Here is a 27,823-nt window from a genome sequence, read left to right as displayed (position 1 = left end):
GAGAATGTCCTTAGGGAACCCTTCACTAATTAGGCTAATTAACAGACACCTCGTTTTCCCGTTTTTGTTTGCTGGGCTAAATGTCACAATGTTATCATTGTTCACATGATTTTCTGTAGGGTTTTAATAGGGTCACTGTGCCAGTAAGCAACTTGGTGAAGTTGAAGCTCATTAATACTGATGTTTGGCAAGACTTCTTGAAGATATCCGGAGACAAAGTAAAATGCGCCCAACTTTTGGGTATAATAGGAGCCATTTTGGATCGTAACTATATACTAATAATTATTCAGTCGCTTATATGCGTTAGAAAATGTTATTGAAGTAAGGATGTGAAGTAGAAACACCAAAATAAAATTTTTAAAAAATCAAAAAATAAAAGATATACCCAAATAAGGGCAAAAATATACTACATGGCAGGTATTAAAGATTTATGCAAATTTGGTATATTTAGGGTCAAAATTAACGGTGGCATCCACCCACATGTTGTTTGTTATGGTTCAAAGAAATGATCTAGCATGGATGCCAGCTATTACCCAGAAATGCAGTGAAATTATTCTCCAGGGTACTTTTCCATATTTGGCTGACCTACTAAAAACCATGTGAAGCTGAACTTAATTTGGTTATTTTAAAAATGTGACCCTAATGTCACACAATGGCCTCCACATTTGTGTTTCAAACACCCACATACACAAAAATATAATATAATTAAATTGCAATTCGGAGCTTAGTTTAGGGGGCAATCTGGAATTTCAACAGACTGACACTAGGGAAATGCTTTAGCACTGATCATAACAAAAAATAGAACAAGCAACACTTTTATTATCAAGTACTGTTTAATGTATATGATTACATTATGACTATTTATTATTTGACAGATCGTGAACAGTTTCTGTTCATCACAGTTCTTAGTTCAATTGACTAGCCTTGAAAAAAAAAACAACTGCAAGCTGCGTGGATATAACACTTGATGGTTGAAATGACAAAATGTCAAACTCATTTATGTTTTAGGACATTTACACAATTTATATTTTCAGACAGAACTGTGATGTATTCAATGAACTGATGAAATAAGTTGTATTCACACTTTCTGCACATATATGTAGCAATTTCTACATAAGGGGCCTACCTACATGAAAACCATTCAACAATACAAGATAATATGATTCAAAAGTTGTTGAGTTTAACATTTGACCTTGTCGCATATTCTGCTTGTGCCAACCTCATTTTTATTGCAAAAGTTGTATTTTGTCCTACAAAGCAAAGGTAGTCGTTTCAGTCATTTTTTTTGGTTTTATTTAGTCAAGTGCACCGATTAACACATCAAATTCAAGCTGTGTTGAAGATTACTGCAAACATACAAGCACAATATTAACAAGTACCCAAACTTCAAGCTTGAGCATGTAATTGATTATTATTATAAAAAAATATTATTTAAAAAAAATGGACACTGAACACAAAGATTTTGAGAAGAGATTTGGGGGAGACCATGCACTTGAAAGAACATGCAATTTCTTGTTCAGAATGTGCACAAACTCATACTAATGTCTCCTCCTGTGAGCATCAAGTGCCGTCGGGATTGTGTTAGAATGCTCTAGAAGTAGTCACGAAGCACCACCTACTGTTCGTGCATGGACTCCATTGGTATACCATAGGTATACCACCATTCTTAATACACAAAGGTTGCAAAATTACTAATGCAAAATTACAAATTTCCATTCAATTGCTTTGTTTCTTGATGCTACCCTATATAAGCACATACATGTAATTAAGTCTGCTTACATGAAATTTTACTTGCAAGCTGATACTGCCAATCAGTTCTGATATACAGAACTACAATCCTATAGTAATGCTTTAATCACCCATCACTATATATTATCACTCAAAAAAAAACACCCAAAATCCCAACACCACCAAATGAATGGTTTACAAACCCAAATATGTATGTTTTTGTCAACAGCGTTTTTTTTGTGTGGCAATTTGTCTCAAGCTTCAGTTCAAACTTTCTCCCTGCCACCTAAACTAACAAAATATACATATCATTCTGGTCTTAAAATGACATTTTCAAAGCAAAACAGAGTGTAAATATGTACCTACTAATATATGCTACATTTATACCAAGGAAATTATGCATTCTTTTGGTACAGGTACTAGGGCTGTGCAACATATACCAAATATCTGAATATCCCAGCATCCAACGGATATGATCCGAATAACATCAGTTTACCAAATAGAATATAAAAAAGGGATATGACAAAAAAGTCCATGATGTAATTTTATTTGTATATTAAAGTTAAGTGGTTTTATTGTTCATCAAATGCCACACTTTTGTGGACATCCACTTTGCATGCATGTTTGAGAGCTCTCGTGATAAATATTTGACCTAATTTGCATCTTTAAAATCTGTCAATTATTAGCTAGTCAGTTATCTTTAACAAATTGTAAGGATAAACGATATTCATACAAATATTTGTACCTCAATGGCAATGTTCACATATTCAAATCAAAGTTCCAATAATCTAAATTATTAAAAAATGCACATTGCAAACATATACATTGTACACGCAAATGTTGCATTACACTTCAGCCCGATCATCCTTAAATAACATTTTCTGAATGCGTTGCCCAAGATTCTCCATATCTTTGTCTGTCTGATCAATGGCTCTGTGACAAGACATATGTGTTGATGGTGTGGCATCGTCTGGTGTGCCAAAGGAATCAGGTCTTTCATTTGAATTTACCAAAGGTTGATTTGTGGATTCCGAGGGTTGTTGATATTGCATTGCCTCAGTCTGGTCTGTGCACACAGGCCTATCCCCGCATGGCTCTGTGCTTTGTCGAGTCGTGCTCATCTGGTTGTTGTTAACCAATTCAAGAGACTGATTGAGATTCTCTGGGACCTCTTGATTGACTGAGGTAGCCCTGTTGGCAATATCTTGAATGAGATCTGGAGAGGGGCTGTTTGGAGGATCTGAAAAAGGCATCTGGTCTGCAGTCAATGGACTATTGATCTCATCTGGACTGGGGGTTACACTGGTTATCATGTTTTCCTCATCTGTATGTGCTGCCCGATAATCAGCTACTATACCAGCAACATCTTCTCTTTGTATGGTTCTAAAATACTCTTCAAGGGCAGTGAGTGATTTGATCTTCTGTTCCTGATATATGAGTTTTAGAATTTCAAGCGTTGGGGAGAAAGTTGGGCACTGTGACTGCCTACTCTTTAGAAATGCAATGTGTTTATCATACCCAAAGTCTGAGGCAAGTTTTGTCCAATCCCAACCCAAAACATGAGTTTGATCCAATTTTTCACAAAGTGAATTCATCAACTCATTAGGTATGAGAGGTGGTGAACCTGGTGGAAGAACCACACCCGTGAATCCTGATGGGGATAGAGCGTAATTATTAAAAATATTGATACTGTCAATACTTAATCGAGGCATGGAACTGATACCCGCATCGGCACTTGTGAGACTGCTACTTGGTTGTGCAATGAGTAAAGAGTTTTCTGAAGCCTGTTGTGGCAAGTCATCAGGCACGAGGGTGGAATTTTTGGCAGTGTCCATTTGAAGAAGAGTCTGCTGTGACATCTGGAAACCAAATTTAGACAATTGGATAGTCATTGATTAGAAATACATTGTAATTCCCCTTTCTAATTTTCAGGATAAAGCGAGGGCAAACTCAAGCTGGCTTGGATATATATACCCTCCAACGATTTGCTTACATCAGGATGATTCTTAAAGCGATCTGTAATAGGCCATGGTACACTCCCGTAAAAAAAAAAGTTCAGAAAATGAGTTCCGTAGTACCAATTAGAGAATTAAATAAACTTTGTGTGTTCCTACTCCGTTTGATGTCCTAAATCCAAAAACTAATGTTGTCACGTCAGTGGAATACAACCGAACATAACCTACTTTTAGGGCAAATTCCATTCAAGTAATTATGTAAACAGTTGCGAGAGAGCCTTCACCAGGGGTGTTACCGAATAGTGCAGTGAAACGCTGTACCTGATCGTGGTGGAAAATCGTAATTTTTCCTTTGGAAATAGTTCCGCATACAATAGTTATACTGACAAATCCCCCCCCCCCAAAAAAGATGATCGCATGCTGGGCCTAATACTGTTTTGAGCGGGTACGGCACGACAGGTAGCATCAATGACGTATGACGTGAGCTGATCAGTGGACAAGCTCGCAGTCCTGTACACAGCTTCCACCATCTACAGTATTTTACAAACCTTCAAGTTCATGGTCCACAAAATGCTCTATAAGGCCAAAAAAAAAAAAAAGTCGGTCTCTGGTCAGCGCGCGCGTCGATTTTAACCATGCCCGTCAATCTTTTTTTTTCCCAAAATGTTCCGCGGTAGTTCCAACAGCGCCCTCTATTGCCGCACCTCATTTTTTGTTACCAAAGAGCACCAAGGAATGGGATTTGCACCACGGCAAATGATCGAGAGCACCAAGGCAAATTATGGAGGACACCAATGTACATGAGGACACCAAAAAAGCAAAATAGTACACCACCTTGTCTGTACAATCCAAGCTTGAAGAACAAAAAAAAAAGCGAAAAAAAAAAAAGCCGCGTCGCCGCGTCAATTCCGGAACTTTGGTCTGACCAGAGACCGAAAATATATTTTTTTTGGCCTAATATAAAAGAAAATTGAGTGCATACAAATCATGATTCGACCCCACATAGGCAATTTTGGGCCATTCACTGGCCTGCACCCATATGGCGTCCGTGATGCAGACCCAGAGGCAAACCATATTGTTTTCATGCTAGCACCACAAATCGCGACAATTTGACCAAAACCAACATGGTCATCCAGGAAATTTTAAATTGTCAATGAATTGCCCCATTAGCAAATGCAGCATGTACAATGTACATTAATAAAATTTGTATCCAATGTTTGCTGCGCTAGGTTGGTGTTACAAAGGTTTTACCCAAAGGAAAAGGTGATTTTGATTGTACCTTTACATGATTAGATATCTCTAACAGCATTCTTTCATCATTGGTGAGCTGCTGAGCAGAAATGCGACACATAAACTTGACTGCTTCACTCTTGTTGCTCCAGATAAACTTGCACTGATCGTAGGACTGAAGATTCCAGAGTTTGCGGAACAAGAATGTCTTGAGAAAAATAAAAGCGAGCACTTCCCTTGATATGATTGAATAAACATAGTATCTTTTGACAATAGCTTGTAATCACAATCAGAAACAACTTTAATGAGGCATTAATGATATACCATTTTTAGATGCATCAATGACTGTTTCGTGTCTACATTGGCAACGATTGTTTGTGCACGCTAGAGCTTGTAGCCACAGTGCGTCTTGTACCATTTCATGAATCTGTCGTTGATGCATCCCGATGCACAGGTGTGGTTTCTACATGTCACGTGGTTGTTTCCCCTCTGTACATGTATATATATGTATGTGTGTTGTACATGTCAATACATAATACGCGTGATTTGAAGCATGGCGTGTAGGCAGTGTGGTGGTGCACCCTGAACATGGCCAAATTCCATTGATTTGCAGCTCCAAAAAATGATTGTGATGAGTACCATTGAAGCCCCAGTAGTTCATCTTTGACATGTGGAGAAGCCAGTAGGCGCTTTATAAGGAAGTTTTGTCAAGTGACTTTGGTAACTTTATGAGCTGGATGTTCGTGAAAATACTGTTGTTTATATCGTAGGTCCACTAATGGCTTGGGCGCTAGTACAACCTGACCACAGTCAACATTCAGGGGAAAAAAGGAGTCATAGCAGCCCAGTTTCTGGTTCTACTTCTGCACCAAATTTCAGCAGGAATCTGTTATGCGTAATGCTTTGATTAAGTGATTTCGGTCAGAACCAGGGATGCGATTGGTCTGTGACAAAAAAACCTGAAAATTGTATGCATGAAGTGCAAACTCTGGCGAGCGCGAAGCGCGAAGAAATTACGGCGTGGGGTTGGGGGCCCGCTTAAGGGCCCCGAAAAATTTTTGATTTTAGATGCTCTGTGGTGCAATCTGAGGCAATTACTGGGCACTTTCCTCTGAAATTCTGAAGCAGAATTTGTTTTAATTTTATGAAGAATTTTCCTTTATTTGTTAAAATGTACTCTTGTTCTAATAAAGTTTTTTCTGTACTCAAAGTTGAGAGCCATGTTGTTCTCCCAGGATTTTTTCAAACCTGTGGGGGAATTTTTGATACAACAACCTGCGAAACCACGGCTTCAAAAAATTATATTATTAATATTTTTGTAAAAAAAAATCAAAATTGTAAACTTAAATCACTTCTGCTTCCGATAACATGCCTTTCAAAATAGCGTCGGTAGTATTGTTGGAAAAAAATTATTTCACCATTTCTATATTTGTAGTAAAGCAAGGAATCGTTTCATTCCATGTTTCGTTTCATTTCATGTATTTAGTGCCTGGATTATTCTCATTTGCGCCACAAAAATTATCAAGACTAGCAATCAAAAGTGATTAAAACTTGCCGCACCTAATTAAAAATATATTTGAGGTGGGTTATTCCACAATTATGCTTAACGTACATCACGGCCGCTAGCACCGCAAACATTCAGTCTGGTCGGCCGTACATCGCATCGTACACACGGCCGGCCCGGCACAGTGTCAGTGTGCATTGCTGCACTGTGTATGGCCCATCCCACGTGGCCGAAAATTCTGCAGGACTGCAGAAACACGCTAAGATGTTTCTCCACAGGTTCGAGTTTTGCAATCTCGTCATTTCAATGGAAAATACATACACAGAAAATGAAGATCACGTTCTGTGAATTAATTTGCAGAAATCCTCTTTTTCCATCAATGGTTGTTTGGTATTTTTACGATCCAACTTCGGCCGATTACGCACGGAAAACGAACCTGTGAGTACTTGCAGTAGTCACTGGTTCCGGTCCTTTCCTTCATCATAGCATTGATTCTGTTAGCACGCGAAGGGTACCAGTGTACCATGCTGCACTCGTCTGCACACCTGACCAGCGCAACACGTGCATCTCGAGTACCGACACAGGAACTAGACCTACATAACCACAACCTCGGCCCCGAGCGAAAAATCACATAATCGCACTAAGGGCAACGCATGGTCTTCAACTTCGTTCTCACATTGGGTGTTCAATATGTGCGTACGGCATACATATCGATCAACGAAGTTTATGTCCGTAAATGAATTTCGGATATTTCGGCAAGCAAAACTCATTATGAATAATTAATTAGCACATTCTACCCCCCTATTTTCTCAACGGATTCACACGATTCACGTTGGTGGACTTTTTAGGCCCAAAAACCGGATTTCCGAAAAAAACCGGAGAAATCACATCCCTGGTCAGAACTTACATTTGTGAGGGATGATCTCAACAGCCACGACTTATCATGATATTCTACTTTGACAACCATGCTGCCTCTTGGGAGCTCCAGAACGTGGTACGCTTTGGGGGCATCTAGTTGCTTCCCGCCAAGGTACTGTTCTTCTTGTCGTATTTGCTGTTCAAAGACATACATTAGGGTCATGAGGCTAACAGCAAAAGCAAATGTTGTATATTACATTTAAATCTTGCACATCTATTTGTTTTTCTGGATTATTCTTTTAACAACCTTTCATCCTTCTCACAAAGTAAGCCCAGTATCACCAGGTCCACAATATTCCCTGTTCAGAACATCATATTTGGCTCTAAGGCTCTATTGTGACACAGACAATAAGTACTCAGATCAATTTTAAATACTACTGCCAATGAAAGTGTAACCTACCTCCCTGTTACTGGAATGATAATTATACAAGTAGATGCGAATCTCTTGATCGTCCTGCAATGTACTGATTTCCTGCCCGTAGGGAACAAACATGATCTCTTTGGCAAAGATCTCCTCCCCACTTTCCAACGTGACAGCAAAAGAAGTGAAATGACAGACTGAGAGAATGAAGCATCCATCCTGGCATTCCACCGCCATGTCTGAATCCTCTGGCTTTGAAATCCTATTCCATTGTGGCGTCTCTCCTTGGTTGTTTGAATGAAACAAAACTCAAAACAGTAAAAAGTTGTGTTAAATCTAATTTTGTCAATTTTTTTGACTTTTAAAGAAATTTTTTTGACCTCAAAAGTATTTATGAATGGGAATAATAATGTGGTGGAACAGTTTTAAACGTGTCTGGTTTAGGCCGGTTAAGGGCCCCATCACCTTTGGCTCGGCCATCATCACGAAGCCAAATGTTTAAAACTGCACTACTGCACCATTATTCCCCTAATTAAAGTACCAAGGTGTACATGAGGTGTATATTAAGTATTCCGGAAAGAGAAGCACCAATGTTACTGTGCCAGGGTTTATCATCATAAAGTACTGTGGCGTACTCTCATCAGGAAATGTAAACTTTGTAAACGTGACTCCTGAAACTTTTTAATTTCAAATAGACTGGGCAAATGTCTTTGAAAAACTAACCTTCTTTAGTTTTGCTGCAATGGACAGTCATTTTACAGTGCTTGTTATCTGGTATCACGGCACAGTGAGGCAACTTGAGCTGCACTGGCTTGTTAAATTGTAGACCCGTTGGTCCACACTGGACTACCGGTGCTACGTTCATGTCACTAAGTCTCAACGGTGGTACATGCTTGTCATTCCAGTCCACACTCAGTGTGATGTCTTCCACTTGACCCTCCCGAAGAGCTCCTGGAGGGATCTCCAAGGAGATTTCACCGTTGAAAAGCTCCAGCTTTCCCCCGGTGTGATCGATGCGTTTGGTTACCTTAGGAGGACGCAGGTGACTTTTAGAACCTTCCTCATCTCTACCATTCTGTTCATGACCCTCTTCATGCCTATCTGAGCCACCTTGTCCACCCTCAGATCTCTCTTCCAATATCTCCGTGTTGTCATCATCTGAGATGTTGGCGGATTCCTGAGTTTCCGTTGGAGGAGACTCTTCACCACTTGGCTTGTTGCCTTCTTGAGAGTTAGTCAGGTTTCCAGCTTCAGTTTGCTCATGACCTAGGGTGACAGACTCGAAAACCAATGTATTTAAACTGTTCTCGTTCTTTTGAGAAGAATCTGAGAAGGCTGACTCACGACTGGTTTCCAAGTCATTTCGTTCAGGCCCGGTTGGTAAAGTTAAGACAGACTTCTTGGACTCGCTGGTCGCAACAATGCCACTATCTGGGGAACAAGGAATTGGATCCGTGAAGTAGCTCCCAAGACCTGCGAAATCTTTAGCACCCTGTTGGTCTGTATCATGGTCAGGGCTTGGAGGCACCATGTTTAAGAGTGGTACTGCGGAACTTCCAGATGTCCCCAACTGATTGTAACTCTGCAGTATCTTCACAACTTCCTGTGCACTTGGTCTATCTTTTCGAGTACAAGTTTTCCAAAAAGAGTCAAAGGTCTTTGCAACATTTTCAGATAGATTGCAGTTTTGAAGCCAAATCTGAGCCAGAACAGAAAATGAGAGAATATCACCTGCTTTAGCTGTTTTGAATTCTTCATCCACGACCGCAACTCCTTCTTCCAAGAAATTTTTCGATGCAATTAGATTTGTTGGGATGTTCAGCATGAGATTTCCATCAGCTGAAATCAGGCAATTTGCCACCGTAATCTCCTGGTGAGCCAGATCATTCTTGTGAAGGTGCTGTAATGCTTCAGCAGCCTGTACAATCCATTTCCACCACTTTTCTGGTTGAAGGGAGGCTGGGTCTGCCATTGACAAATATCTCTCCAAGCATCCCTCCTCTGGGAATTCAAGAATAAGACAACGTCTAGCTTCCTGCTTTATTATGCCAAAGATGGTTATCAGGTTCTTGTGCTCCAATCTACACCAGATGGAGTAGGCCTCTTCCTGGAACAGACTTGCATCAATTGTCTTGACAGCAACCAATCCTGCTTTGTTAACACTGACTGGAAACTCTGCCTTGTCCACAATGGCTGGGTACAAGTTGCTTCCGGCTAAATCAGGCAAGTCACTGGCTTCAGGTGATCGTAGAACAATTTCTATCACTTGAAGGGTACCCTCAATCGAAAACTCACACTGGTGTCTACCAAATATCCAAATGGATGTTGAAACGGCAGAGGAATCACCAGTCTCTGTGTTGTTAGATGGACTGTTTTCTGGCTCGTCCTTTAAGTCTTGATCCAAGTCCTTCACACTTTTGACAGTATCTCTTTTGCTGGCAGCAGATGAGAATCCCTCTCCTCCATGTGGTGACTGTGACTGAAGGTTGACCAGTGACATGTCCCTGACCAGGTTTTCTGATTCGAGGTTGCTACTACTGTATACAGATGAACTCTGAAAGCCATCTTGATGTAGCGTCGAATCTGAGCTGTTTGATTGGTTGGACTTCGAAGACTGTAAACTACGAAGAACATCTCTAGGACTGAAATACATCCGAGATAAACCACCTCCCCTTTGTGGGTGTGCTTCAGTGTCGTTTGTAGACGGGTCATGAGGTGGGGATTCAGACCCCATCATCAGAGATCTATATCTTTCCAGACGATTGTAATCAACTCTATCATCAGATACTCCAAGTTCTTCTTCAGAATCATATCCTTCCCCCAAACCACCAGGCCTCAGATATCGTTCCTCAGTCTGGGAGCCAGCGTTCACCTTGTTTGGTTTGGCCTTCCTTACTGCCCGTGAGTCTTTGTGTTTGTAGACATACATCCGATCAAGACCATTGGCTCGGGAACTCCCGGCTCCTTTTTCTTCATGGGTCATTTTCAAAACTGAAATTTAGAACAAATTTGCAATCGCTAGTTATAATGTAAAAATAAAAAAGCACTAACCTAATCTTTACCAAGTCAGTATGTGGCTGCAGACGGATGATGTCATAAACGAATGGCTTCTTTTCACAGTGGCCATGCCCTCTACAAATGGCACTGCAAGCGGTTAAAGACTGGACCATTGTACTTTTATTTCTACATATGTAAATATGCATTTCTATCAAACAACTGTTTTGTTTTTTCTGTGTACAACTGTACATGTTGATACAAGTTTTGAATGCTTGCATTTAAAGCAAACACATGGGCATTGGCATAGCTCCGATTTTAAATTCAAACTCAATTTAAATACGGGGGATTTATTCAATTCAAACGTAAGTCTGTACAGGGGGTTAATAAACTGATGTCTGGGAGGGCTAATGAGACAATGATGACAGGTTGAGTTTACCTGGATTGATATTTGCTGAGGCTCCAAGACAAGTGAAGTATTGGACATAGATGGGCTCTCTGAGTTTCACTTTTTGTTCAGACCTGGTCACCCCTGGAACATGAAAAAGGGAGGAAACAGTCGACTAGGTCATATAGCTGTATTCAATTACTAGAGCGCTGACTCAATGTACAAAGTGATGCCTGCTGAGCGCATCCACGTTTGTGCAGGGCGTATCGGCTTTGAGACTAAATCGCATTCTTGAGACCTGTATTCAATTACTAGAGCGCTGACTCAATGTACAAAGTGATGCCTGCTGAGCACATCCACGTTTGTGCAGGGCGTATCGGCTTTGAGACTAAATCGCATTCTTGAGACCTGTATTCAATTACTAGAACACTGACTCAATGTACAAAGTGATGCCTGTTGAGTGCATCCACGTTTGTGCACAAACCTATGGACAACTCAAAATTTGGTACGGCTTTTGTACGGCTATTTGCATCTGCGTTTGTATTCTATACATGTTCGTTGTCAAAGCCGATATGCCCAAAACTGAAATGTATAATCAGTAAATAACGGTTCATTTTGCTCTGACACAAACAGCGCAAACAACATATTTTTGCTGTGACTTTCTTAACCATCATGACGCACTTAAATTGTTTGTGTATTTTGTCCTCATGCATTGCATTTGGAGTACACTTTTAAAATTCATTCCATCTAATTTCATTATATTCTACAAACATGCACATGAATTCAAAATGTCTGCGCGAGGATGGATTCAAAGTATCTCCGTGCTGTTAATGTGGAATTAGCGCTCGAGTAATTTACTAAAGCTCTATGGGCTAGGCTCATGGATTCTAGGCATAAACTATAGGGGTCATGATGGGCTTAGCATGTCTTTTGCAGTGCTTATACGGCTTATGGTTTCCACGAAATAGACGGAGACTCAGAGAGTAGAAAATTATGAGATTAGCAGCACTATATGAAATTTGGCCTGCATGGTACATGTACCAAACAAGGTCATATCAAGCAACATAGACAATGTAATCTGCTATGTCATACTAACAAGCACCCGACTCAATCATTTAAAGGAATATAAAACATTTGCTTTTGCTGCAATTTTCAGAAGTAAAAGGATTTGGAGGGTAAGTATGTTATAGCAAATATTGTTAAACTGACTTGTGCTTGTAAATGCTGGGAAAAAAAACATGTTCTCGTTGTCTAGTTCCCTGATCCCACTTAAGATGAAAGGGAGCAATTAATAGACTTTAGGGAACTGTAAGGTCAGAGAATCAGTCTAGAAGGCTTGCATCCCTTCACAGGTGTACGTGTAATCAATTACAAAGAAAATGCGGAATATCTAGATATAAAAAATTAGGTGTACTTTTTGAAAAAAGGCCAGTTTACTCCAATGCTGGTTGGCTAACCAGCTTTGGGAAAAATTAATTTTTTTCTTGAAAATGTCAGCACACCGGGAGCCACGATTTTACAGGATGCTTTAGACTGTCATTTCCTAACAATCCAGTAAGATATTTTGTGATAATTTGATCATTTCATTTTTTGATCTTTGCAAATGTTGCATCTTTTGCATGTTAATTTGCCCAAGTTTCAACAGTTTATATCACAGACACTTTGATGAAAGTTGGCATCATGTGACCACAACATCCAATTTGTAAACAAATTGAACATGGTCTATACTCCACAGACTGCTGAATTGGTCTTAAGAATGTGAAAAAGTCTCGATAAGCAAGGGTAACGATGACAGAGATCTTGTGTAAACTATTTACATCATACTCACTGTACACTTTTTGAACCCATCAAGCATTTTATGGCAGCCATTTAAGACTTTTTGCATTTCTGACCCAAGATTTTATATTTACCTTTCGGTTCAGGGATGTATGTATACTTCATTGTGTTGCTGAGAGAGTAATCCAGCAATCGTATCTGGATGGCTACTGTTTGTGGTTCGCTGATTTGCTGGTCGGGGTATGGGGGCGTCTTGACTACAATGTCCACAGGCTGTATGGGGGAGACACAAGTAGTTAAATGTAGGCCGTCAAGAGTGGGTACTTTTCTCACCTTCCACCTCTGTGGCCCCCGTTCGATTCCTGCCCTGGTCCACATCTGGATAAGGTTTTCAGTCTCTACCTGATTCTGTGAGTTTCCCCCTGAATATTCTGCTTAGGTTTTCCTCCCACCTCTAAATGACTAATTCCTTCATTGTCTTCTCTCTACAGGTTTGTTCAGGCTTGCGACTTTCAGTGCCTAGAGTGTTTTTGTGGAGTCCTTGATTTAGTTACCAGAAATAAAAATAATAAAAAAGAAAAAGAAAATATGTGCGTTTTGGTACGAGCACTAGAGAACAGTAAAGGTTCATATTTCTTTAGTGTTGGCTCTCTCAAACAACACCAGAGTTGTAGTCAAAGTAAAGGGGAAATGTAGTAGCTATCCACTGATATTCAAACTTCTGCCACTGCTTGAGTTTATATCCTTATGCCTTGGAATTCCCCACAACACTGCATAAGGGGTTATATTTAAATAAGGTGAATAAATTCATTGAGTTTGCACCACCGGCCGGGTTATCTTCAAGTTCTTGTTTTATTCCTTTTGTTCGTTCTGTTACATTGTACACCACAGACGGTAATACAACAACTTGAAGATTTGAATCAATGAGAACAGCAGACAACCTACCGTTGCTTTCTGGCGGGAAATACTGATGACTTCAGCAAATGCCTGCCAGCTGGATCTGGGTGCTGTGCTCTCACAATGGAAAAACACAAAGACATCATCTGAAAGGAAATAATAAACACAGCTGTTTCAATCGTAGCATAGGTTCAGAGTCCAGTTCCTATATTTTTTTAGATGAAAAGATAACATATATGGTAGTTTTTTCAGTGTAAGGTACGCTTCTCCTTAAAGGGATGAGATTGTCAATTAAAAAAGTCTAAAAATAGCTAAATTGTCTGAAAGATTCTATACTAATAATGGCTTTCTCTCAGATTCAAAAAGTCTGATTTCAGACAAAAGTCTGGAAAAACCTCATGCATATCCTAAGGACAATTTTTTTTGCAATAGTTCCCTTAAAAACTGTAGCATTTGTTCAGATCTTATTCAAAAAGTACATTTTCACACTCAAAATTTACACACTCCTGACTCAATGATATAACAGATGTAAAACATAACCACTTTGTGCCATATGTGCACAGTCTTATCATGGAAGAGGCAGACCAATGGAAACTGCAAATACATAGAGTGAAATTCCCCGACAACCCACAAAATGCACAGTACCAGTTTTGAGGTTGGTGACCCGCAGCGTGAGTTCTTCTCGTCCCAGTACGGATCCTTTGCACTGACTGACGGACAGAATGCGGGGTTCTCTTTGTAAAGGTGGCTCTGAAAAGAACAGGAGAGTATTTGAGATGTAAGAGTGCAGAATCTTTCTCCTAGGTGACATGACGTGCGTTGACATGATGTGCGTTGTGCTTTAGACGCCTGGATTGAAATGATACGCCTCTAACCTTTACAAGTTGGCGCAATTTCACGGTGCAGCTGAGCTAACAGAGCCTCTGTCTATTTCATTTGAACTGTAAGCAGTAAGCACAGCATAAGGCGCGCTAACCTTAGGAAAAAGTTGCTTAATTCAGTGACACAACAATAGGGATGGCCATCTGTGCGGGACAGCTAGTGTATCCACACCATGAAACAGTGCTTAGTTAGCACAATATTGTGCTTAGTTAGCACAATAGCGCAACTTTTCTGCTGTTCAGCAAAACCATAGACTCTGCTGGTAAGAAGTTTGAAGCAGCTTATTATTCTTTTTATTTTGCACTGCCAAATTGTATCTCTTTTGAAGATGAAGTATTTACAAGGCTTGAAGCACTGAATTTTCTAGTTAGCATACACACATTTTATAATGCTTACATGTAAATCTCTGAATTTCTGAAATAGTCCCATAATTATTACCTCTGGTCATCAGGCCCTGACAAAACTTTTCAGTAAAATATGAAATCAGAGCTATAGGTCAGGCGCGGTTCTAGAACCAATATTTTTGGGGGGCTAGCACGGTGGATCCAGAATTTTTTCAGGGAGGCGTGCTGAAATGTTGACCGGTTATTTTTTTCAAGACACTTAGGCCTCCGAAAATCAAAAAAAGGGGGGGGGGGGCCCATGCCATATTTTCAATGGGGAGCGCCAATAAAATCCTAAAATCATTCACACTATATCAATTAATGCACCCTTGTCACGGCTATTTCTTCTTTGGGGGAGACCGTTCGCATGTACATCACAATCCTTCTTTTTGCTAATGCATTTTTTTTTTTTTTTTACGGAATTTATTTTTGGGGGGCTAGACAAAATTTTGGGGGGGCTACAGCCCCCCAAACTTGTATAGAGAACGACCTCATAATAAGTGAACCAAATCTGGCCATGAAAACTATTGTAAAGAACTATTGTATTGATGTCAACAATTGAGTTTCACGTGCGAGGAACGTGCCATACACGGGCCATATTTAGCACACCCCCGAAAACTTGTGGCACGCGTGAGGGCTGATCTTTGCCCGTCATAGATACCTTATCAGGGTGCTATTATGTGCCAGTCTACGATCTTCGCGGTTACCTTGGTAACAGGACTACCCCGGGACATCGAAACAATTGTGTCGTATACTTGTGCTACTTGCGAAACAATACAGGGTGAAACTATACAGGGATGGGGCTATTTATGGACATGATCTAATGGTTGAGAGTGTACAACAAAATTGACATAAACACAAATGCTGTAATTTGTGAGGAATTTGGCATGTAGTTCAAAGGAACAAAGGAATCGCTGGATTGGTTTCCTACAATGTTTTTCTAGAATAACAGATCCAACAATAACAAGGAACAGAGAATTCAAATAAAGACCGGTTGAAAGAAATATATAAATTGAAACGAATTTCCTTGCAGAGTTAGCTTTGAATCAAAGTGCGTGACTGGGAAATCTTTCATGACGGCAGTGCTGCACCATGTCATTGTTATAAATTACAAATCTGAAAATATGAAGTAATCGGTGTTTACCCGAGTAGCTGATGTAATGCACTGGGGTTGGGCAACGCCCAAAACACAAAGTTGCCAAACTGCCTCGACAGCAAAAAAGGGGTGTATTAAATCAACACTTATTGAAGCTAAGGACTGTTTCATCAAAATAGAGCCGAGGTCACCTGCGCTGACCGATACATAACTCGTCAACAATTAATTGTGTAGCTTTATATAGCATGAACTTAATTTGTGGGATTTCCGTTAATACTTGCAGGTCGCGTTCGTGGTTAGATTGGGGGTGTCCCGCGTTGTGAGGCAGTGGCGTAACTAAAGGGGGTTTGGGGTGGCCCCCACTCGAAGCCTGTGCTCGTGTCATATTTTCTATGGGGAGCGTTCGCTCGTACCCCCCTCCCTGCAAACAGGACACTGGGAAGGGCTGACGAATCAACGCTCTGATTGGATAGATTTTGCGTGACCTGTGACCGGCAAGGCATCACGGCCACGACCCTGCAAGGTTTAAAACGGCCGTTAAGACTGAGTCATTCGTCACTCTTTTATTCTCAAACATAAATGCAGCGCCCTTTTTTTGGTTGAAAAGCATAATAATGTAGGAAAATCTGTAAAACTTATCTGTTTTGTAAATTTTCAAGTCCCGCCAGTTGCTCAGGCTCCGTTTGGAATTCACGAAGGAATTCGCAAGATTCTGTGAAGCTCATCTGCCCTTCCCAGCGCCCTGTTTGCAGGGCGGGGGGTACGAGCGAATGGGGAGCGCGGATAAAATCCTACAATCGGGCACACTATATTAACTAAAAGTGTACAAATGCACCCTTCTCATTTTGGGAGAGACCGTTCCCATGTACGTCAAATTCTTACATTTTGCTGGTGCTTTTTTTTTATGGATTTTTTTTGGGGGGGCTAGACAAAATTTTGGAGGGGCTAAAGCCCCCCCCCCAGCCCCCCCGTAGAACCGCGCCTGCTATAGGTTCTCTACCTACACTGGTACCAATTAGCACACAGGTGGAAGGAGGTACATGTAATTGGAGTAACATATCATGCCTAGGAACACAAACACCATGTTCCCATCAAGGTTTGAATCATGCACATACAACCATGCAACCATTGGAGCACAGTGCTCCACACAGCACGAGCTCCACCCAACATAATAGCTCACCTTTACTGTGCAATGATTTCGTTACAAGTGAAAGCATTTCCTGGCATCTATTTGCATCTGGGAACTTCACATGGAAGCAGATTCTTACAGAACTGAGATTATATTCAGTTGGGTCTTTCAGCTTGAACCCTGTCCCTGTATGGAAAATAAAAATGCATAAAATGACATTTATTGGATATTATATATCACCAAAGAAAATCCTTGTCATTTGATCTATAGAATTGTATGTCACACGGCATTCATTAATCGCACCATTGCATGGGGTATGTCATATCCGTGCACTTTTGGTTCCATGCACTGTGCATTTTCGTTCCATCCCTTTTGATCTATTGCACATTAGATCATATGTGACCCGCTCTGCAAAAATGAGTCTGTTGTGGCAAAACTGACATTTTGAGTTCACTACATTAATAAAATGGGAATGAAATAAGCTTTCATTTGGTATATTACGGACCTCTCTAGGACATTTGGTTGCATTGTTGTGCTTGTTTAATTCTGTCAAGGTTTTGCAAAGCTAGAAAGGTCTCAATGGAGAAAAAGAGGTTTGAAAAATTACAAATACACTGTAACTAACCAAGAAAAGCACCAACAATCACAATTTTGTTAGTCTTTTTCTTACAATATTTAAATTTCTGCGTAAGATATTTGAACTAAAACTATCAAACAACCAAAATAAAACAAAAACAAAACGTCCAAATTTTAAGCAAATGTTTACTGTTTCCATTTAAAAGTGGCAAAAGCTTGAATTCAAGTTATGCGACATCAGACTCATTTTTGCAGAGCGGGTCACATATAGCACTGCGCAAAGATGCACAGTTGGGCTATACAACCACATCATGCATTTTATTGAGCAGTACAAATCTTGCCTTTGATGCTTTACGAGCTGAACTTGCTGATTTTCTTTTGCATTCTTTAAAGAAATTACAATATTATCTTTCAAATTGTTAATGGTTTGACTTTTAAACCTTGTTAGCCTTGAACAAACTGAGAAAAAAAATAGTGGATAGAAGGCCAAAAAAAAAAATAATAAGTCGGTCTCTGGTCAGGGTGCGCGTCGATTTCAATCATGCGCGTCAATCTTTTTTTTCTTCAAAATGTTCCGCGGTAGCTCCAACAGCACCCTCTATTGCCACACCTCCTCAATTTTTTTTACCAAAGAGCACCAAGGAATGGGAAATTGCACCAAGGCAAATGATCGAGAGCACCAAGGCAAATTATGGAGGACACCAATGTACATGAGGACACCAAAAAAGCAAAATAGTACCCCACCTTGTCTGTACAATCCAAGCTTGAAGAAAAAAAACCCACCGCGTCCCTGCGTCAATTCCGGAACTTTGGTCTGACCAGAGACCGAATATATTTTTTTTTTGGGCCTAATACAAGTTTGTAAATGTTGTTTGTTCTTATAGTTTTATCCTCCAATCGAATGACAGTGATGTACTTGGATGTTATATTAAACAAATAATGAATGTTTTGCATTCTTGCCACGGAGAGAATATTTTGATTCATTGAAAAATGGAATGTTCCATTCTACTCGGCTTGGCCTCGTTGAATGGAACATTCCATTTTTCAACTCATAAATATATTTTCATCATTGCACTCATAAACATTCATTATTTGTATACTAACTCACTTTAATAATAATAATAATAATAATAATCGTATTTATATAGCGCCTTTTCCAAAGGATACAAAGCGCTGGGGGAGAATGCAACCAAAGACAGGTAAATGAAGTATATGAACATATGAGACCCATTATGTAGCACCTTTTTGCAAGGTGCTGCGGCGCATAATTGCTGCCACTGCCAGAAACACCGGGGCAAACCCCTTCTCTTACCAACAAGTGTATACCGGGATCTTTAACGTGCATTACACAACACACGGGACCTACGGCTTTACGTCCCATCCAAAGGATGAAGCAATAATGGTAAAGTGCCTTGCTCAAGAGCACAAGCACCATGTTCCCATGGTCAAGATTCGAACCCATGTACCACGGCACACGAGTCGAACACCGTCATCATTGGACCACAGTGCCCCACTTTGTGTCACCAATCATATCACTCTGAACGTCCCTAAACTTCCATCTTATGAAAAGTCCCTAAACTAATTCAGACATAAAATGCCATATACATATACAATATAAATAACAGACTGGACTGTTTCATCAATAAGGGAATAAACATGTGTTTGGCAGGTTGTTAACAACATGTTTAAGACTCAATAGAGCCCAGTTTTAAGGTCTTCCTTTTGTCTAACATGATCATACCTGGCAAGTGTTCCTTCAGGATGTCTAAGCGTCTCTCTAACGTCTTCGGAATATCTTCCTTGCTGACACTCCGCACATACAACCCTGGGAAACTAGTTGAAAGAAAAAGCAAAGGCAACATGCTTGATCCCTTATGGACCATTTTTTTAACCAGAATATTGAACTGAATGTTTTCACAAAATATTCTTTTCTTATAATTCCCAAAAATAATTCTGTTAACCTTCTTAGAACAATTACATTTCCATTAAAAAAAGTCCTTTTTGTATAGATTTTTCAACTGAACCAATGAAATAGCAACAACAAATTATCAGTCCATGTTTCAACATGTACAAGGATGTTCTGATCTGCTGTCAAACACTAAAGAACAGAACTAATACAAGTCAATCACAAGTCAATTAATACTGTTATCACAATTAATGATAATGCGTATAAAGCGCACATATCCACCAGTATTGGTGCTCAAGGCGCTACATCACTAAATATTATCACCCTGCTCATTAGGCCAATGAAACATTCCAAATACCATCTCAGCTCCCTGGGGAGTATACAGACCGATGATGCCATTTCGGGCGCAAAGCAGCTAAAATCAATCACAATAACCATCTCTGCCCTCACAGTACCTCCTGGGTGAGGAGAAGCAATGAGTGACAAAGTGCCTTGCCCAAGGGCACATGCACCATAGACGCAGGCTGGACTGGAACCCACAACCTGCAGAATTACCCGCAGACCACGAATCCAATGCTTCAGACCATGAGGCCATGGCACTCCAATAATAATGACTAATGTCTTACAAGACTTCAGATTAGTTTTGTGTTGTTGAAAACTATTCATGGGCAAGCAATATTGAAAAGTACTGTTTAATACGATTCCAAATTCTTCTAACGTAACTTTGGGGAATGAACTGTGACAAAGGAATGCAATTTGAACAGCTTGTGACTTGATTTTCTTGACAGGATAATGACCTTGACAGACTTATAACTTGTGAGAATTCAACAGCAAATTAATAACAAATATTTAAACCCTTGACATGCTTGATAACCTTTAGGTGAATCAAAGACGTAAAGGTCATGTGTAAGCTATGTAAAAATGATGAAATCCATACCTTATGATCTGTCCTTTGGCCAAAATGGTCTTGGTACAGACCCCATCTTGACAATCCACTCCCTCTAAAACATATGGATGTGGGTATATGACATCATCTGCAACCAGATACCAGACTAAATTTACCGGTCCTTGGTAGTTCATCAGCTAGAAGGGAAAAAACGAGAAAGACAAATTAGGAATCAATTTAAACAGTCAATTTCTATCTTCCTTGCCCATGACTAGTTTTCAACAACAAAACTAATCTAAAGTCTTGTACGTTATTATTGTTATTTTTGCTTCAATGATTTTGCCTCGTTATTAACCAGTTCGCGCTGGAGGCCGTGTATACACGCAAAAGTTTTGCGGTGTTTGGAACGGATGACAGACAAACACGCAGGGAGCGAGGCCGGAAATATCTGTCAGCGACCCACTCGCAGCAAGCAAGGCCAGAAATATAAGTGTGCTGCCCGAGGGTGATGGCTTCAACCTGTCTGGCTAACTAGTACAAAATTGGTTACTCACGTTACGAAAATGTAACGTGAGTAACCGATTTTGTGCGTCTTGTTTATCATACATAACATATTTTTCTGGATGTCATCTTTGACGCTTATGTAGGTCTAGGTCTACTCTATCTACCATGGGGATAACAGTTATTAAACCTTTTCAGTAAGGTAATTACAGCCCAAGGAAACTCAAAAGTACATCAAAAATGTAACGTGAGTAACCGTGGAATTGCCCAGATGATATTTTCACTTACCAACAAGCTTGGATGTGTTGTTTTCTCTGTGGTACTTTTTTCTCCCACAATGTATGAACTAGAAGACGGCAAATCAGTGTCTTTGACAAATGGGGTTCCCAAAGATCTGGGTTGTTCCACAACTTCTAAGGGATACATGATTCGTTGCTTCTTCCAAACCTGAGTTGAAATGTCAACTGCTGACATTCTTTTACCTGCTATCAAATAAAAGAGGAGCAGAATTCAAAATTATGTACCAAAAGAAAACAAAAATACATGTATACATCTGCAAAAACCACACAATGAAGTTGTACAAGTCATAAGGACCCTTGAGTGCAAACTAGATGTATTCATATACTACAGAAATGTATCGACAAAAAATGTTTATTACATATGTGGGTCATTCTACAAATTGGAGCTCCAAAGTGTGATATTTTTTCCCGTCACTGTTAGTGTTACCTCTGAACTTGGTAATATATGCTGTTCAGTATCAGTTAGAGTGAATTCAAACAATTTCTTATTTGTTGGGTAGGTATTTTGTTATTCCTAATCACTCTTGGAGGAAGACTGCATCAAGGAGTGCGTCAAGAATTAGAAAATCAGATGTAACAGGAAAAGGAATACATGGATAATGGCAATGTCAAAGCAGGACCCTTCTCAACTATTGACAACGTGCAAGTGCATGAACAGTGTAGACGACACTCTGTGACCACTGGTGAGGACTCCATGTTTTGGACACAATAATAAGTGCACATATTGGTTTGCAAATGTATTGTAAAGTTATCTGCTATCGAGCAACCACAACTAGAAGTCAAGCCAAGGACTTCAGAGATCAAGACACAAGATCCAGTCATTCGGGATAACCTTAGAAGTTTATGTCAATTTATAAAAACAACAGAGGGCAGTATGCACTTTTAGTCTTTTACTGATACATCACATGTACATTTACTACGGAGCAAAGTTTGACTAATTATATTCTTTGTACATGTATTAACTTTCACTGTAGGCCTACATGTACTTAGTCTAAGCCCCTTTTAGTGAACTTTCAAAAACCACATATGAAAAGATAAATACACCATAACTGAATGTCCCCTGTTGCAACGACACCATGCCGCAACCCAACAATGTAAGCGTCTTTTGCATACAGGTTATTTCACCTCCATTAGGTAGCTTGTGTCAACACTTTTAAACTAATGATATTTGTAGCTAGATATATCTGCAGCGCAGAAGATAATAGTTTGCAGAAAGTTGGCATCATGTGACCACAAATCCAATTTGTTAAAAAAAAAACCAGCACTGCATTCATGCCACTTTTGCAAGTTCAGAACGATTCAAGCTGCACAAGATGCCTGTCCCACAATATTTTGTTTCTCGTAGCAACAAAGGAACATTCCAAGAATACAATTCCATGCCTGAGTGACTTTTACAAGCAAATCATGACATACGTTCAAGAGCTTTGAAGGGAATGGCGGATGCCTGCGACGTACATGTTGTAGCGTGCCATTCCATGGCATGCATGTTGTATGCACCATTTAGCACCGCCATCATGTGGAATTACACTATGACAGGAAACCAGGAAATGATGTAAGTGCTCCATGTGTAGGAAAGAGATTACTTTGATGACCCCATACACAGAAATTGTGTAAAATGAATAATACAAACCTGAATAACTTTTGTTAATTTATGCCATAAAACTGTCAAAATTCTGACAGAATCTAGGGGTTTCTTCCTGATCTCCTTCAGCATGTTCAGCAAGAGGTTTCAAAACACAATCTCACCCTTATTTGTGAACTCTTTTTTTAGACAATAAAAAGGTAAAAATTTATCTCATAATTTGGAATTTTCAAAGCCAGGAATTTCAATACCAAATTAGTAGGATTAAAGTAGAGTGTCAATCTGAGCACCATTTCAAGAACGATGTTATTTCTTGCACGTTTTGAAATGAAGTGAAAAGATTTATAGTTAGTTGACAAACAGTCAGTAAAACATTCTTGGTAAAGTGCCAGCTTGGAAAACCCAGCTCTCAGGCTCATGACATGGGAAAATCACGATTTAGAATTTCCTGTCATGAGCCTTTGAGCTGGGTTTTTCCAGGCTAATAATGTGCATGCATGGAGTATGTTGACAGCACCAGGCGGGCAAAGTGCACATTTGATTTTTCATAATTGCAATCTTGCTTGAGAAAATTAAGTTTGATAGACATTGTAAATAACTTTTGATAGGCCTTTAGGCCTACCATTTCAACTTGTCATACACTGACCTACTCAGGTGCAAGTGAGAGGTTATTTCCACATTGGTTTTAGACGTTAATTCGAAGTGTGCAGTGAGCCCTCTCAAAGTGCGCCAAAACTCACATTCATAATTATCCAACAAATATGAGGTTGGATACGCAAATTGATACAACAATGTTTAATTAGCCTGAGTAACTTGGCCCCATTACCACCTGGACGCCATTTTCAAAATGGCGTCCGCATGGTAATCGCAACGGAGCCCTCACCAACAGTAAATTTTACTTTGCATCCAGATCATAAGCAAACCTCAGGGAAAGAATGTTGCAACCTGATGCCACTTTTTTTCTTCATATGTCATCTCAGCTCAATAAAGGTCATTCATTGCAAAAATGATGATAATACATGAATCTGGCACTGAGAAACATTTCCAATTTTATTAGAAATACCAAAAAATGTTCTTGACTCTCCATAGACTTTGTACACAATCGCAGAAGTGGCGACAGGTTGTAACATTTTTTTCCCCAATATTAGTGCCTCTATCTTAATGGTCTTTGTCCAAGTCTGGATTTGGATAATGCTCGTTTACAGGCCGCCACAGCCGAACGACATCAATGGTAGAGGGCGCTATCGATGGGACGAACCAACTTCAGACTTGGTGATTCGGGCAGGCCAACCCGGAAAATTCCGAGCATACCTCACGCACGGTATTAGCATGAATAACAGAGCATGTGCATATAGACGCTAAACCCTCGCAGTGCAGACTGGTGCCTTGAAATGTAAATTCAGTGTATATAGTCATTGTATAACTTTCAACACGTTTTGCGTGCGGAGCCGGTGTAGCATGAATATCCGACTCCATGAAATACGGACTTGCCCATACGTAAGAACGATAATATGCCATTCTTAGAATCATACGTGGGAGAGTGACCTGTCACATGCAAGGGATTCACCAATAGTAGGGAAAAGGAGTCCGATTTTCATAGGAGTCTGATTTTCATATGACACCGGCCGGTCTCGCGCTGAGCCAGACTGCACCGCCAAGTGTGGACGATATGTGGATGAACGCTGGACGTTGATGCGGCTGGGGACCGGCAAGCATTTTTGCTGCGAACACAGCGACCACGGCAAGCTCACAAAATTGTTGTGGGTGTTGAATTTATAATTGAGCGAGTAATTTGTAATTAAACCTTTGGTGTGCAGGACCCTAGCGTACAACCAACTCGGACCCAATACGAGCAGATATACCCAATACTGGTAGATATTTCAACTGCTTTGCAAATTGCTGAAACATCGACGTGATGAGATTGAGAAATACGCTCTAAGCTGATGTTTCAAAACTTAGGCTTATTTTCTCTTTGATTGGGAATTAATTTTACAAATGGTTTAAATCCATAAATTTCCACTAGCTTCCCAATAGGTTGACTCCTTTTTTTCAATAAACCCACTGGAAAAGCCCACAATACAAACCACACACTAGAGCAAGGACCCAGGACACACTACATTAGAGGTAAAACATTATGCGCAGCCAACGCTCCGGTAGTACACGCGTGTGAGGTATGCTCGGAATTTTCCGGGTTGGCCTGCCCGAATCCCCAGACTGGATTTGTTTAGTCTCATCGATAGCCATCTACAGTTGATGTCGTTCGGCTGCATAGCGCACCTCGGCTGCAAAACATCCTGGCCGGCCTGTACGTAGGAAAAAATGTTGCAACCTGACCCCACTTCCGCAATTGTGTACAAAGTCTATGGAGAGTCAAGAAAATGTTCTAAGTAGGGCCTATTTCCTAACAAAATTGGAAATGTTTCTCAGTCCCAGATTCATGTATTATCATCATTTTTGCAATGAATGACCTTCATTGAGATGACATCGGTATATGAAGAAAAAATGGCATCAGGTTGCAACATTTTGGTAATCCTTACTTTTAGGCGTTAGGACCCCATTCCTAAGGTTAAAAGACTCACCAAAACAACTGACTGAATGACACTCAAAAAAGATATTCTGGTATTTTTGATACATCTGAACAGTTGGTAATGACACGTTGAATATTAAGATATTAAGAGGTTTAATTTTGTGCGAAGACATGGAAGAGGGCAGTTGATTTATGAGGGAAATTAAGGGGTAAAAGACAACGATGGCAAACAGAAAACAGATTCAAAAACAAAGATGGAAAACTGCAAAAAAAGGTAGGAAAGTCACATTTTCTTTAAAAGTGTTTTCAACATGTTCAAAATGACGTTTAACATGAGTTTATCTGAAGAAAAAAGGCTGCTTTAGCCTTCAAAAGTCAAAAAAAATAGAGGTGTCCTATAAGGATTACCAACATTTTTCCCGGAATGCTTTCCAAGACTTTTTGCAAAATGGAAAAACAAGCGTAAGTTGTTTGAGGAAATGGCTGAAATAGGAACAGACGTGGTGCACGTACGCGGTCATGGCGGTTTGTTCCGATTTTTATCTTAGTTCTTAGTCTTACCTTAAAAAATTCGTACTCGTCTGCGTACGGTACGGTTACCGTTTTCTTTTTTGGCGAATTTCGCTGGTGGGTGGACCGGAAAATAAGGATACAACTTGTTACAATTTGTTGGGTAAAGTGTAACAACGAACATTCTGGCAATATTGTAAAGACACAGTCATCATGAAAGTGACTGATGTCGCAATGAGATGATTTTGGGTCAACTCGTACCCGAGTTAACTCGTATCCGAGTCAACTCGTACTCGAGTCAACTCGTACCCGAGTCAACTCGTATCCAAGTTAACTCGTACCCGAGTTAACTCGTACCCAGGTTAACTCGTACCCGAGTCGACTCGTACCCGGGTCAACTCGCACCTAGGTCAACTCGTACTCCCCTCCTTTTTTAGTTTGGAAGTACGGATGGATGGTTAACAAAACTTCCGATTTTACCCTCAAAAACGGCGACTGAGAAATAGTAGTTACGCCGCCAGAAATACAAATAAAGTTCAAGGATTAGTTGAAGGCGGTGGTATCAAATGTTGCTCACAATCTGGATGAAAAGGGAAAATGTACCGTTCATCAGCAAGGGCTTCATCGCGAACGGACGGGTACTGCGCGGAGAACATTTTCAAAACGGCATCAGTGTGGTACTCGCGAGTCGACGGAGCCCTCGCTGATAAACGGTAAATTTCACTTTTCATCCAGATCGTCAGATGTGTTATTTTAAAATTTGTGTAGTATTTTCTCTTAGTAATGATGTTTTTCCTTTCTTTTTTTCAGAGACCCTGGATCACTGAGATTGCGGAGTGACTGTGCGAACTGCTACATCTTTTTTTTGTTCTAAGGTGTTTTAAGGGCATAGTTTTCTTTTTACGAATTTAGTATTTTAGACCTTTTTTCTTTTAAAGAAAGCTGCTATTAAAAAATGAATTTTGTAATGTAAAAGTAATATTTTTCAACGTTCACTCACTCCATTTTTGGCATCATTTATTGAATAATAACTGCACATGGCACAAATCTCTTTGGGAAGATTGGGGGCCCTGAAAGTACAAATCTGAAGAGAAAATATATTACAGGAAACTTAAAAGAGTCACACGGACATCGTTATTTAATTTATAATGATTCTTTAATATGTTGGTCATTTTTTGTACAATTAGTTCGGTAAATGTCGTTAAAAAAATCTTGTGCAGCTTAAATAAAGTTTCTGCGATAAGTTCAACTAGAATATTATTTTGGTAACAACAGAAATGTAGGATTTTTAATTATTTGTTTACATTTGAGGCATCAAGGAAGTAAACACGATAAAGGAAAATGGTGGCTCGTTTCATTCAGAGATGCTCTTTCTATAAGTTTTAGGGGACCAATTTGTTAGTTGATCCTTGGGTGTGAAAGATTGTTTGACATTAGCAAATTGTAATTCAAGTGCAAGAGAAAGTTTTATTATCTTAAACAAAACTGAGCTAATCGGGTTTCGTCCTCGAAACTTGACATCCGATTCGATTCATCATGAACTGTGTGACAGCTAGATCTAGACCATCCGATCGATCGGTTCGAGCAGCAGAAAATGGTTCATCGGAAAACCACAGGATCATCTGTAATATAAAAATAAAATAAATTGATAAAAGCATGCATACTTTGGGTAGAACATTTATTTGAAGTATGAAAATTAGCCCCGTATTAAATATGTACAACTACAACTTACACCAAGGCCTAATGCCGTTGAAAAACGGCGAAGGTTCCGACACTAACTACGCGACGGCAAAAA

At 39.8% G+C, this 27,823-nt stretch overlaps 1 protein-coding gene across 2 annotated transcripts; it reads right to left on the bottom strand.

The window, feature by feature from the left end:
- Positions 1–799: 799 nt before the first annotated feature.
- LOC119740917 lies at positions 800–26,236 on the bottom strand. Of its 2 annotated transcripts, none has more exons than XM_038216396.1 (15): positions 26,080–26,236; positions 22,823–22,936; positions 21,399–21,595; positions 20,661–20,806; positions 19,559–19,650; positions 17,293–17,427; positions 14,397–14,501; positions 13,800–13,897; positions 12,989–13,127; positions 11,130–11,222; positions 8,420–10,687; positions 7,736–7,980; positions 7,325–7,471; positions 4,963–5,121; positions 800–3,587 (listed from the first exon to the last, which is right to left on the bottom strand). In XM_038216396.1, exons 2-15 carry the CDS (start codon positions 22,923–22,925, stop codon positions 2,574–2,576), a joined length of 4,941 nt encoding a protein of 1,646 aa, XP_038072324.1. In that variant the 5' UTR covers positions 22,926–22,936; positions 26,080–26,236; the 3' UTR covers positions 800–2,573. The 2 variants fall into 2 exon arrangements, with proteins under 2 accessions (XP_038072324.1, XP_038072325.1); XM_038216397.1 differs by having other exon boundaries at positions 21,399–21,592.
- Between the last annotated feature and the right edge of the window lie 1,587 nt (positions 26,237–27,823).

This window comes from Patiria miniata, unplaced genomic scaffold (genome assembly GCF_015706575.1).
Source record: "Patiria miniata isolate m_02_andy unplaced genomic scaffold, ASM1570657v1 HiC_scaffold_5, whole genome shotgun sequence".
Classification (NCBI taxonomy): domain Eukaryota; kingdom Metazoa; phylum Echinodermata; class Asteroidea; order Valvatida; family Asterinidae; genus Patiria; species Patiria miniata.
The sequence above is the reverse complement of the archived record's forward strand: the minus strand, read 5'-3'. Positions and strand labels throughout refer to the sequence as shown.